The following is a 12137-nucleotide window of genomic DNA, read 5'->3' as shown; positions in this document are numbered from 1 at the left end:
GCATCACGAAGGAAGTCCCTCTGGTGCCTTGTTTATTATCTGAGTCCCTCCTACCTGCAGGTGCGCCAACGACTCTGTCCTTGGTTCTGAACTCTTCCCTTGACTATGTCACCTCTCCCTGGGCTCCAGTTAACCTCTCCATACATCTTCCCTCCAGCACCAATTTCTCTGCTAACCTACATCTCTAGCTTCCTGCTAGACCTCTATGCCTGGCAATCCCAGTCACACAGAGAAAACTAAGCTCTGCATCACTCAAGCCTGCTCCTGACCTTCCTGTTTCTGTCAGGGATGCCCCATTCTCTGGTCTTCCAGGCTTGAGATCTCCATACTCCCAGACTCTTCCTTTCCAGCCATTCTACACATCAACTAGGTAAGCCTTCCTAAAACACATCCATGACCCCATTTTTATCTGCTCAAATTCATCCAAGTGTCTCCAATCAAAGTCTGAGTACATTTGGATTCTAAGCCCCCTCCGCACACCCCCATCTTAGTTCTGCTAGGTCAGGCACAACTGCACTGCCACAGTTTCACCCCGCTGGAGTCTTAGTCACACCTCCACCATGAGAAACTGCATGTGACCATCACACTCCGTTTGCTGATAGGTCTTCTACGAGTGGCTACTTGATGATTATTTTCTGCCCCTCTGTTTGCACGTACGCTGTTGCTGCTCTAAATACATACCCTCTCTCTCTGCTCCTTCCCTCACCCCCTACTCCCCCCTCCCTTCCCCTACTCCACTCAACTGAAATTACACACCTCCTTTAACATCATCCTCAAATATCACCTCCTTTCACTGATCCAGCCAGTGCCACATAATGTTTTCCCCTCTGACATCATGAAGCATCTTGCCTGTGACCGCCCTGTGGCTCCTACCAGTCCTGCCTATGTTGTACTGACTCGTGAGCTTATCTCCTTTATAAAGTGCATCATACGCTCCTCTCTTGCCCTTTATCATGTTTCTTATACCTCCCTGTGCATACCACGGCTAACATATGTCTCTTTAGAATGAATTTTTCCTTCGGCTGAATCTGGGGCCAAGCTCTTCTTGAGATGCTGTGAATGTCCCCACCCTTGTGAGAGCCACATCAGGACTCAGGTAGCAGCTCTGCCTGAGAACACGGTGCTCAGAGGAGCTCTCAGTGGAAAGGGCTGGTACGGATGCAGAAAGTCGAATGGAAACGGTGACACTCGCTTCTGACAGACTGCGCAACTCTTCCCGGCAAACTTCAAGGAGGGAGCAAGTGACACGCGTTCGAAAACCAGCTGAGCACTTTCCTGGGCTGAGGATGCCTATGGTTACGGAGGCAAGATACGATCCCAGTGTGGTGAAGTATCTCCTCACCTCTGTGTCCTGCACTCTGTGTTTGGAAACACGTCTGCCTTTTCTGTGAAAATGGTTAATTGTCGATGGAGGGTCTCAACCAGATTTCTCTTCAACTGGATCCAGCTGGACTCTCTGTCAACTCTGTGCATAGGAGACCCTTCAGTTTAGGGAATTCCAGGAGTGATTTTAGGGGCGCCCACTGCCTCCTTCTCCCATTACTTCTCCAATTGGCCCCAGAATTTTAACCTGAAGCTGCTGAGCCATGGCCAAACCAGACAGAGATGCACTGGGCCAAGGCACACACTGGCCGTAGGGACACAACGGGGGTTTGAAGTCCAGAGAGACCCAAGAGGAAGACAGTGTGCAGCTGCGTAAGTGAACTCTATTGGGACTAAACTCCCCCTGGGGTTGTCCCAGAGGAGGGGACAGAGTCTTGTGAGCCCAGGACTGAAGCTATGAGGGGTGCATCCTCAGGGAGCCTCCTGTCTGCAGGGAGGAGGTGGCTATTTCCCTGGGGACACTGAGCCAAGAAGCTTTTGTGCCAAGGACAAGAGTAAAAGGCCAGGCTTCTGAGCACACAACTCCCAAAGAATCCTTGCCCGTGGGAGGTGGGCATGAGGCCAAGAAGCCAGGGGATCTGGGGAGGAGAAAAGAGGACTTCCACCTGTGGACTCAGGAGTGTCTTCTAAGATCCAGGACCCTCCCTTGACCAAGACCCCCAGAAGACTCGAGTCCCTCCAGAATCCAGGCACAGCTGCCCCCCTGCCCTGGAGTCCAGGGCCCGAAGGTCTCTCTTGTCCAGTCTGAAGGGCTGCATTCCTGGACGGGGCAGGCTGATGTTCTCTCGCTCCAGGGCCCCTCTGAGGTCTGTTCACCCAGAGGACAGCACCGACCATGCTCAGGAACAGGGGCAGCTTCAGGAAGACCAGGAGCAGGAAGTGGACATTGTGGAGCAGGGACCTGTAGGGGACACAGTGACAGGAAAAGAGCTGCCTGCTCTGGAGGAGGACCCAGGACCCTTCTCTCCCCACCTCTCCCTGAGCCCTGACTCTAAAGCCTAGGTAGCTCAGGATCAAACCCAGAAGAGACCAAAGTCAGGGCAGCCCCTCTCTGGGGCCCCTGTCACCTCTCCTCCTTCAGGAACTGCCCTTGGGACTCTCCTTAAGGAGAGGTGATGGAGCAAAGAGAGAAGAGGGACTCGGGCAGTGCCTGCTTTCCAGAAGTGTGTGCCCAAGCTTACCCACTCTGTCTCTTCCCCACCCCCCACAGTTTTTATCAGCTGACTTCTTGAAACCAATCCTCACCCACACTTTAAAGCCCTGGTCCCTTGTTTCCTTCCCTTCAGGGTCTGGCAGTGGTGTCGCAGCCCTTTCTGGGTATCTTTGGGAGGAGAACAGATCCAAATGTCTGCCCGGAACCAGCCCATCTCCCCCACAGACCCCACGAGCAGCTCCTGGAAGCAGGATCTCTGAGACAGCAAAGACCTTTGGATGCGAGCCTGGGTTAGGGACCATAGACTCAGGACCCTGAGTCTAGAATGAGGTGAGGAAGGAGAGGGGGAAGGGATGGCAATGAGAGGAGGGCCTGCATGTCCACCTGAAACTAGCTTCCATCGGTGTCACTGCAGCTGCCCCATGGGGGTCAGTGTTCACAGAACAGGTGATATTTTCCACTCAGCATCCCCACGCAGCTTTGGAGAATATAAAAATCAGGACCAGAGTTGGAGGAAAACCCAGCAGAGCATGACATACAAAGGTCATGATGTGTTGCCAGCCTCCACCCCAGGGTCCCCTAAGGCTGCCAACCCTCCTCCTCCACGGCCTCCAGGTCTTGGGCCCTTACGCTGGGCAGCAGGTCGACACCTCCTTGGTGCTGGGGCTCTGCCCAGCGTTCACTGTTGGGAAGGTGGCAGGTACAGCTGGACAGGTGGTCCTCCCTGTGGTTGTACTTGGAGCTGGAGGTAAAATCATACATCAGGGGCCACTCTCTCCCCAGTCATGCTCGAAGCACCCACTTGGATTTGACGTCACACGGAGTCATCCACTCATGAAGGGACTTGGGACACACCCTGAAGCTAGACCCAGGCCTCCCCCTGAATGGAGTGAGCCTCTCGGGGACCACATGAGACTCTTCCAGAACTGGCCATAAGCACCATCTCTAATAAGTGCCTGGTCTTCCTTTCCAGCCCAAGTCTGACTCTGCCTGGAGTGAAGGCAGGGGTCTTTCGGGTGCTTCCTCAGCCTGATAAGGAGCCCCAGAGGGAAGAGGGGGCAGGGAGGAGTCTAAAGAAGATGACTTAGCCCATGGCCCAGAAGCCTCACAGAGGGGGCTCAGAGCACGCTTCAGATGGAGACTATTTAAGGCCACTTTAACCCACATCTAGGGAGGAAATAGTTATTATCCACCTCCTCCCAAGTACCTCAGGTGTCCAGACGACAGTAAGTCCCCTACATGTAAACAAGTTCCATTCCGAGAGTGCGTTCATAAGTCCAATTTGTTCTGAAGTCCAGCGAAGTTAGCCTAAGGACCCGACTAACACAATCGGCTATATAGTACTGTATTGTAATAGGTTTATAATACTTTTCACACAAATAATATGTAAAACAAACACAAAAAAATAAAGAAAACACTTTTAATCTTACAGTACAGTACCCTGAAAAGTACAGCAGTAAAATACAACTGCTGGCATCCAGGGACTGGTGGACTGGTATCGTCTGAACAGGCAAGAAGAGTTACTGCCTGGAGGGGGAAGAGGAGGTGGGAGATGGTAGAGCTGAAGGACTGTCAGCGATAGAAGAATGGTGAGGGCGGGGGGGTGGAGTTGGAGGGTGGTGAGCTGCAGTTTCACTCATGCCTGACGTTGATGTAACGCGTGTTCACATCTTTGAAAGTTCACAACTTGAAGGTTCGTACGTAGGGGACTGACTGTACTCATGTAACCCGTATTCCCCCTCTACTCTGCCCAAACTTCATGATTTCCCCAAAAACAGTCATCCCAGAGGCACAGTCCTTCACAGAGTACCCAACACAGGCTCGGTTTCACCCACCAAAGCCTTTGACATTCTTGCCGTCAGGGATTCATTGAGGGATGGGGCACCATCCCTGCCCTTACGGAGGGGCAGAGACACCCGAACAGACTGACTCACTCCAATAGGAAGTGGTGGTCACTGGGAGGTACTGGTTCACCAGGTAGAGCAGGAGCACAAAGGAGGAAGCGTGACTCATCCTCTTTCCAGGCGAGCAGAAAGGAGAGAGTTGAGAAATGGGGGCACCTGCAGGAGGCTCTGGGATTAGAGAGATATGAGCATGTTTATAGGCTGAGGGGAAGAGCGCTGGCGAGGAAGAGGCTGAGAATAGGAAACAGTGTGGATAATTGATGGAGGAAGGGGATGGATGAACAAAGAGGGAATTTGGCCCACGGAGCTGGGGAGCAAGGTGGGGAGCCCCGGGGTGAGCATCCAGCCTCAGGATGAGCTGTAGAACAGGAGGAGGGGTTCTTCACCTTCATCCTGAAAAGGAAAGAGGGGAGAGTGAGTTAGGCGGCATGGAAGTTAGTAGGTGGAGAGAGTTCACATCTGATACCCTGTGTGCTCTTGATTAGGGAGAAGAATGGGAGGGTGATATGAAGAACTACGAACTTCTCTTGACACCCATAGGCACCATTTGTAATTTTTTCCTCCAACAGTCCTGAAGCAGGTAGATTTTAGGTAGGGTGACCCACTTGCCATAGTCTGCTGGGACTTTTCCAGTTTTAGCACTGAAAGCCCCGCATCCAAAGAAAGCTCTCAGTCCCGGGCACACCGCGAGGCTTGATCTCCCTAATTTTAGAATGGACCCAGGGATGAGGGTTTCGAAAGGTAGATGGGGAAACGGTGCACAGGAGGTGAGGGTACTGGTAAGAGGAGAAAATACTGTCTACCATGGAGGCTGGAGCTGGCTTAGGAAGGAGGTGAGATCAGGGCAGAGGTGGGATAGACAATAAATTGGGGGGAAATGGAGAGAAGGATCAAAGGACTGGAGGTGTACGCGACGCTGAGCATGGGGATGGCAGGGGTGAGGGCACCGCAGCGCTGATGCATGGAAAGCTCTCAGAAAGTAGGATGTTTGAGTGTAGGGTTCTGCGCAGGGGCCAGTTTGGGGTGACAACAAGATGTGCAATGTGGCCGTGGAGTGGGAGCGTGGAAGGAGAGGGGACATGCACGCCACCAAAGTTGAGAGTCATAGAATCTGAGACCAGGACGTTTGACAAGTTACTCGTCAAAACCTCCCAAGACGATGGTGGGGGTTGGGGTGGAGAAGCTGCCAGGTCCCCACTGAATGTCGAGGAAGAGTCTGGAAGCCAATGGATGGCTGTGTCAAGGAAGAGGGTGGGTGTGGCCATGTGACACAAATGTTAAAGGAAGCAGGTGGAAAAGTAATAGGTTGGAAGATGGGATGGGGAGCTGGGAGAACGTGGACACAGCTTCACAGCCCTGCAGCACATAGGGAGTAGGAGAAAGAGCAGCTTGCACTCAGGAAGCCTCCCTCTTGAAACAAGAGAGAGATCAGTTTCAGGACAGCTTGGCAGAGGGAATGTTCTATGAGCGAGCTGCGGGTGCATGCCTGAAGAGCTTAGTTCCTTTGGTGCAGGTTTCTGAAGGGCATAGTGGAAAGAGCCTTGTGGAGCATAGTGGAAAGTCTCAGCATGGGGGGGGGGGTTTCCCAGGTAACGGGGTGAGGCCCAGGCCCTGTGAGAATTAGGGTACCATGAGCTATTCCCCTCAGCCCATGCCAAAGCTGAAGGACCAGCTGCCTTTCTCCTGGACCACATCCTAGGCTCTTCCCAACACCACTGAGACAGAGGACAAGACAAGACCCAGGTGGTTTTCAGTACAGCACCCATCCTTGTCCCCAGGTCCAGTCATATCCCATAAGCTCTGCTGCTGGACCACGCGCAGCTCTTACCTGGGAAAACATACACTTTAACCTGGACCTAGGGGTCACGTGACAACACGTCCAGGATCCAGACTGCCTGAATTCTACACTAGCAGGATCCAGCGTCGTCTGTGCTGAGGTTCTCCACGGTCACTGTGACGGTGAGGTTATCAGCATGGTCTCTAATGGACATGCGCCCCTTCCTCTCTTCTTTCTCTTTTCCTTTGGTCTCCATAATCATGTCACATGCTGTGTCATACTCTCCTCTGCACCAGTATTTGTTACACCCCTCGTACACCTTCTCGTACTGACACCGACTGCTCAGAGAGCTCCCCGTGGTTCCCGTCACAGAGCTGGGGCCCGTCAGGGACAAACAGCCTGGAAAACACAAGCCACGTCGCAGGATTCCATCCCGAGGGGCCCCATCCACAGCTGTCTGCTTGATGCCCAAGGGGAAAGTTAGCAGCGAGGCGTGGGTGGTTTTAGGCTCGGGGATGGGGACCTGGAGGGACACCTGAGCTTAAGAGCTAAGCTAGAAGGTCTGGAGACTGCAGTCAGCAGGCCAGTGCAGACCTGTGCCCTGTGAGCCCAGAAACGGCAAGTAACTGCACAGAGACCCTGCCCCTTTGGGGACAGGGAGAGTCAGACCAAAGCGAGAGGTGGGGGATTTCCCTGATGGTCCAGTGGGTAAGACTCCGTGCTCCCAGTACAGGGGGCCGGGGTTCGATCCCTGGTCAGGGAACTAGATGCCACATGCTGCAACTAAAAAATAAATAAATAAATAAATAAATATTTTAAAAAAAAAGCTGGCGGTGGGAGCAGAGAGAGCTGGCTGTCCGGCCCTGTGCTTAGCCCTACAGCCTCTGCCAGGCATGAGATTTGGTCATGGACCAAAACACTTCCTTTTGGAGTGAGGTCTCTGCTTCCTGGGTTTCTTGAAACTCAAACTAGTTCTTTAAGAAGAAGTAACTTCTTGTTTACTCCGCTCTCCATGTATTCTCGGAGGAAAAGCCAATCTCTGGCTCTCATCACAGACCCTTAGATTTAGAAGGCGGCTGGTAATACCTTAGGCCAACTTTCTACCCAGCACACAAATATGTCAAAAGCAAATATTTATGTGGAGTGCTGACAGATGATACCAAGTTACTGGTGGAAGCAGGACTGGATTAGGAAGGAGCAAGTAGATCTAAGTTATTGGTAGCTTTCTAGTTCTTGGGTTGGCCGGTGAGTTCACAGATGTTTGTTAAATTACGTATTATTAACATAAAAGGGGGCCTTGCATGGAACATGAGCCATGAACAATCCAATCCTGGGCACCTGAAGTTAAGAAAAGAGAAGATCCTACTAATTCCAAGAGAACACTCTCCTCTGTCCTGCTAGAACGCTGCCTGAATGCGAGCTTAGCAGGCTTTACGTGGGATTGTATAAATTCATGTGTGCATTTTTTAAGAAAAGTGTTTGCTGGTTGCTTGAAGTTCATGGGAGCTAGTGTAGGAGAGCAATTAATTCAGAATGAAAACACTAGATGAGGGGCTTCCCTGGTGGCGCAGTGGTTGACAAGCCACCTGCCAGTGCAGGGGACACTGGGTCGATCCCTGGTCCAGGAAGATCCCACATGCCAAGGAGCAGCTAAGCCCGTGCGCCACAGCTACTGAGCCTGAGTGCCACAATTACTGAAGCCCACACACCTAGAGCCCGTGCTGTGCAACAAGAGAAGCCACCGCACTGAGAAGCCGGCACACCGCAATGAAGAGTAGCCCCCGCTCTCAACTAGAGAAAGCCCACGCGCAGCAACAAAGACCCAACTCAGCCAAAACAAATAAATAAATAAATAAATACTTTTTTTTAAAAGGATGCTGTTTAAAAAAGAAAAGAAAAGAAAACACCAAATGACCAGCAGAGGGGTCTGCAGAAAGCACCTTGAGCGGTTTTGTGAATATTCCCGGCTTAGCTTTGTTCTATTGTGGACACCCCCATGGGCGGCAGAAAGGGCCCTGGGGAGGAGGCAGGTCAGGATTTCATTTTCTGCTCTTTTACTTAGTCAGTATGCCACGGGCTAATCCCTTCAGCATCTTATCTGTAACGTGGGGACCATACTAACGGCCCTGCCTGCAACACAAAGTTGCTCAGAGGGGAACAGTACGGAGGTTCCTTAAAAAGCTAAAAATAGAGCTACCATATGATCCAGCGATCCCACTTCTGGGCAAATATCATATGATATTACTATATGTGGAATCTAAAAAAAATGGTACAAATGAACTTATTTACAAAACAGAAAGAGTCGCAGATGTAGAAAACAATCTTATGGTTACCAGGAGGGAAAGCAGGGGAAAGGACAAATTGGGAGATTGGGATTGACATATACACACTACTACATATAAGATAGATAACTAATAAGAACCTACCACATAGCCCAGGGAACTCTACTCAATACTCTGTAATGGCCTATATGGGAAAAAAGCTGAAAAAGAGTAGATATATGTATATGTATAACAGATTCACTTTGCTGTACACCTGAAACTACACAACATTGTAAATCAACTATACTCCAATAAAAATGTTGTTAAAAAGTTGTTCAGAGGGTTAAATCGTGTCGTAGGTTTGAAAGTGTTTGTAAGTTGTAAAATGTATAATAAATAAGAGCTCTATTTTCTCTCCTTTAACATTGGAATTCACTTCCTCCATCTTCTTCCTTTTCCTCCTTGCTCAGGAACTGCCCCCATCATCTTTCTTTACATCCCTTACGAGGCCCTTGGGCGCCCTCCATAAATTTAAAGTAATCACATTTTCCCAAACAGTGTCTATAACCCCAGATGGTTGCACGGGGTGGAAGAGGAAGCTGGGCCAGGGGCTGGGATGAGAAAGAAGAACCAAAACTTAAATCTTTACAAGTGACTTCAAAGTTTTCATCTGAGGAATGTGAGTGCAAACATACCCTATATGGAAAGACGAACCTGTAAGTTTAGAGGGGTCAGCCAGTTCCACATAAAGGGGTGGGAAGAGGTTTCCATCTTCAGTATAACTGCACCCAGGCCAGGCCATTTAGGTAATTTTATCAGATTTAAGTAAGAAGATTTAAACAAGTAATGACATGCCAGTGAACCAACTCTGGGGGAGAGTGGAGGAGAAGCCCTGATTTGTGTTTGCCAATTTCCGAGGTGTAAATACTCTCGCTGTGACTGATTTCTCCTCCCTTTCAATCTCTGCCTCTCTCGTCCACTTTTCTGGAAGCGTCTGTCATTACGTGGGGCAGGTTCTGTGCTTCATGAGGGAGCCCAATATATAAATCATTCCTCAGATATGAAGAAAACCCTCTAATTTTTACATCCTTTTAAAGATTTTCTCTTCTGAAAGTCCCACCTTTGAAAGACGATTTTATTACCTTATTCCAGGAGGGATTTGAGGTGGAAGCTGAGGCTGCCATTCTAGACCTTTTATTAATTCCTTCTAACAAACCTTTCCTACCCCTTTCAACTAAGCCCTGATAAAACAGAACTGTTGCTCATTCTTGAGCTTTCCTTGATCTCTAGTCTCTCCGCACTTTTGCATAAGTTTTCCCATTTTCCACTCAGCCAATTCAGTCATCCTTCCAGACTAGCTTCCAGTGATGCCTCACTGAAGACCTGCATCCTTCCAGGAGCAGAGCTGGGGCCCCTGTTGTACATTCTCATCACATGTGAACGAACCTCTTCTATAGCAAGTTCCATGCTGTATTATAGTAACTTGACTCCATCCAACCAAGAGTCCCTGAGTGCAGAAGTTCCTCTTAATTACAGCATCCAAAACAGTCCTGGCACACAGCTGGTGCTCAATAAGTGTATGTAGGATCTGTAGACGAATGTTTGAATGTATAGAAGGATATACAGACAGATGAATGGATGTGTCCTTCCCATTTCTGCTGACACTTTGCCTCTGGCTTGAACCCAGGACAGACCTTCTGCACTGTCCTGCCCTCTGCAATACGAGGTGCCCAAAGGCCCAGCCCCACTCACCTGGGAGGCAGAGAAGGAGCAGTGCTGGGGGCAGCCCTATGGTCCTATCTCCCTGGCAGGTGTCCCCAGAAACTCCAGGTCCCAGCTGGAATCCAGGTGTTTACAATAGAGCCCAAGTCATCCACTTTCCACTTGTTCAACATTACTTTGTGTCTCTTGCTTATCTACTTCCTTTCTAATTTCTGAGCTAATTTGAAGCCCTACTTAGAAAAAGGGGAAGGGTGGCAAGAGACACTTTAGAGAATAGACTAATCCACAAGAGAAATCTGCTAATTCTTTGTTCATTTGGTGACAATATAAGGTTTGGGTCATACCCTGAGCCTTCATGAAGTCAATCCCAATATTTAAAATGCCAACGGAGGAGACCCTTTGTCCCTTGCCTCTCTCATTCTTCCTGTCTGGCGTTGCTTCTTCCATCTAACCAGCTGCCCTTCCTCTCTGGCTGCTGACATGTCGATCATGAAATTCCCCCACTTAAAGATACCGGGCAAGGACTCCCAATATCGCTCTCAACCATTGCTTCCATGTGGATGATCTCACATTTCTTCCTCTAACCTACCATCCCTCCTGGGCTCCAGACTCAACTTTCTGACTTCTGTAGGGGAGCTCCTCCTGGTTGTCTATACACTATGAACCTAATTCAGACTCCAACCCCATCTCCATCATTTACTAACCATGTGCCTTGGGCAGGTTGTCAAATCACTCTCATCCTCCGTTTCTGCATCTGTAACACAGAGTAATAGCTCTCATTCTTATCCCACAGGAATTAAATGAGGGAATGAAAGTAAACTGCTTGGCACACTGCCTGGAACATCATAATTGCTTAGTAACTGTTCAGTAGTTTCAGGAGAGTCTTGGACCATTGAAATAGCTTCTCAGCTGGCTTCTCATCCCACTGGACATTCCTCCCAATCTAACTGACCCATCAGAAGCATATCTTTCTCTAAGACACAGGTATCTGAAAATATAACTCCAGTGATAACCTCATCAGTTGCTTCTACTTTTTCTTCTCTTCCCCCACAGGTTGATACTGTAACCTCTAACATTCGCTATCTTTTAGAACTCTCTACTGGATCATTTGCCATTTCAGACTTCTGCTGTAAGAGTCCAACTTCCTATCTTCCCACTTTCACCATATCTGATGAAATGTGATATATCGGTTGAGCTTTGGATGGAACACCCAAGCACAGAGGTCCTGCTCCTGTGCATGTTTCCAGCCACTCACCTGGGGATCCAGAGTGAGCAGAGCTGACAGGAGGTGCAGTGCTGTCTACCCCCCATCATTTCTTCAGCACTGACAACAGCTGGAGGGAGGCTTCGGTTCTCCTACCGAGAGAATCAAACAAATCTCCAGTCCCCTAGGTACTGTTTTTATGTTGTTTTTCTGCTTCCTCTTTTTCCAGTTCAATCCTGGAGTTGTTTATAAAATAAAGGAAACGGGAGTAAGCAAAATCAAATGCCAATGGTTTAAAATATATACAAAATATGACTAATGTGGTCACATTTCTTTACAACCCAAGAAGCAAGTACAAATTGCAGGCAATATGGCGGATGAGTCAATTCAGAGACTTCCTCCTGGACCCAAACAGAAATTCTGGATGAAATGCAACCCCCAAAGTTGTAATACATAACTGAAGTCAAGATCAAGCAAAGGAAATCCCCAGATGCCAGAAACGTAAAGGGAATTGAAAGCCAGGACCGTGAATGTGATCTGATACCAAACGGCTGATGGGAACTATTAGAAATGGACAGTTCTCCTTTAGGAGGAGAGAGGCTGGCATTTAAACAGCCACTCAGGGCCAGGGGCTGACGTCTCAGGTCTAGATCAGGCGGGAGCTGGAGCAGAGCTCCCTGTCGAAAGCTGGGATCGAGGAAGAGTCCCCATGGCCTCAGAACAGTGTGAAGAG

General features: G+C 49.5%; 1 protein-coding gene across 1 annotated transcript; it reads right to left on the bottom strand.

Moving 5' to 3' along the window:
• Positions 1–1085: 1085 nt before the first annotated feature.
• On the bottom strand, positions 1086–11511 carry CD300E (CD300e molecule). Its single transcript, XM_057713874.1, is given in 7 exon segments — positions 1086–1109; positions 2173–2284; positions 3167–3218; positions 4471–4608; positions 6269–6616; positions 10231–10361; positions 11456–11511. Coding segments are annotated over 7 exon segments (861 nt in total).
• Positions 11512–12137: the final 626 nt, after the last annotated feature.

Source organism: Hippopotamus amphibius, chromosome 17 (assembly GCF_030028045.1).
Source record: "Hippopotamus amphibius kiboko isolate mHipAmp2 chromosome 17, mHipAmp2.hap2, whole genome shotgun sequence".
Taxonomy (NCBI): domain Eukaryota; kingdom Metazoa; phylum Chordata; class Mammalia; order Artiodactyla; family Hippopotamidae; genus Hippopotamus; species Hippopotamus amphibius.
This window is presented reverse-complemented; position numbering and strand designations above follow the sequence as displayed.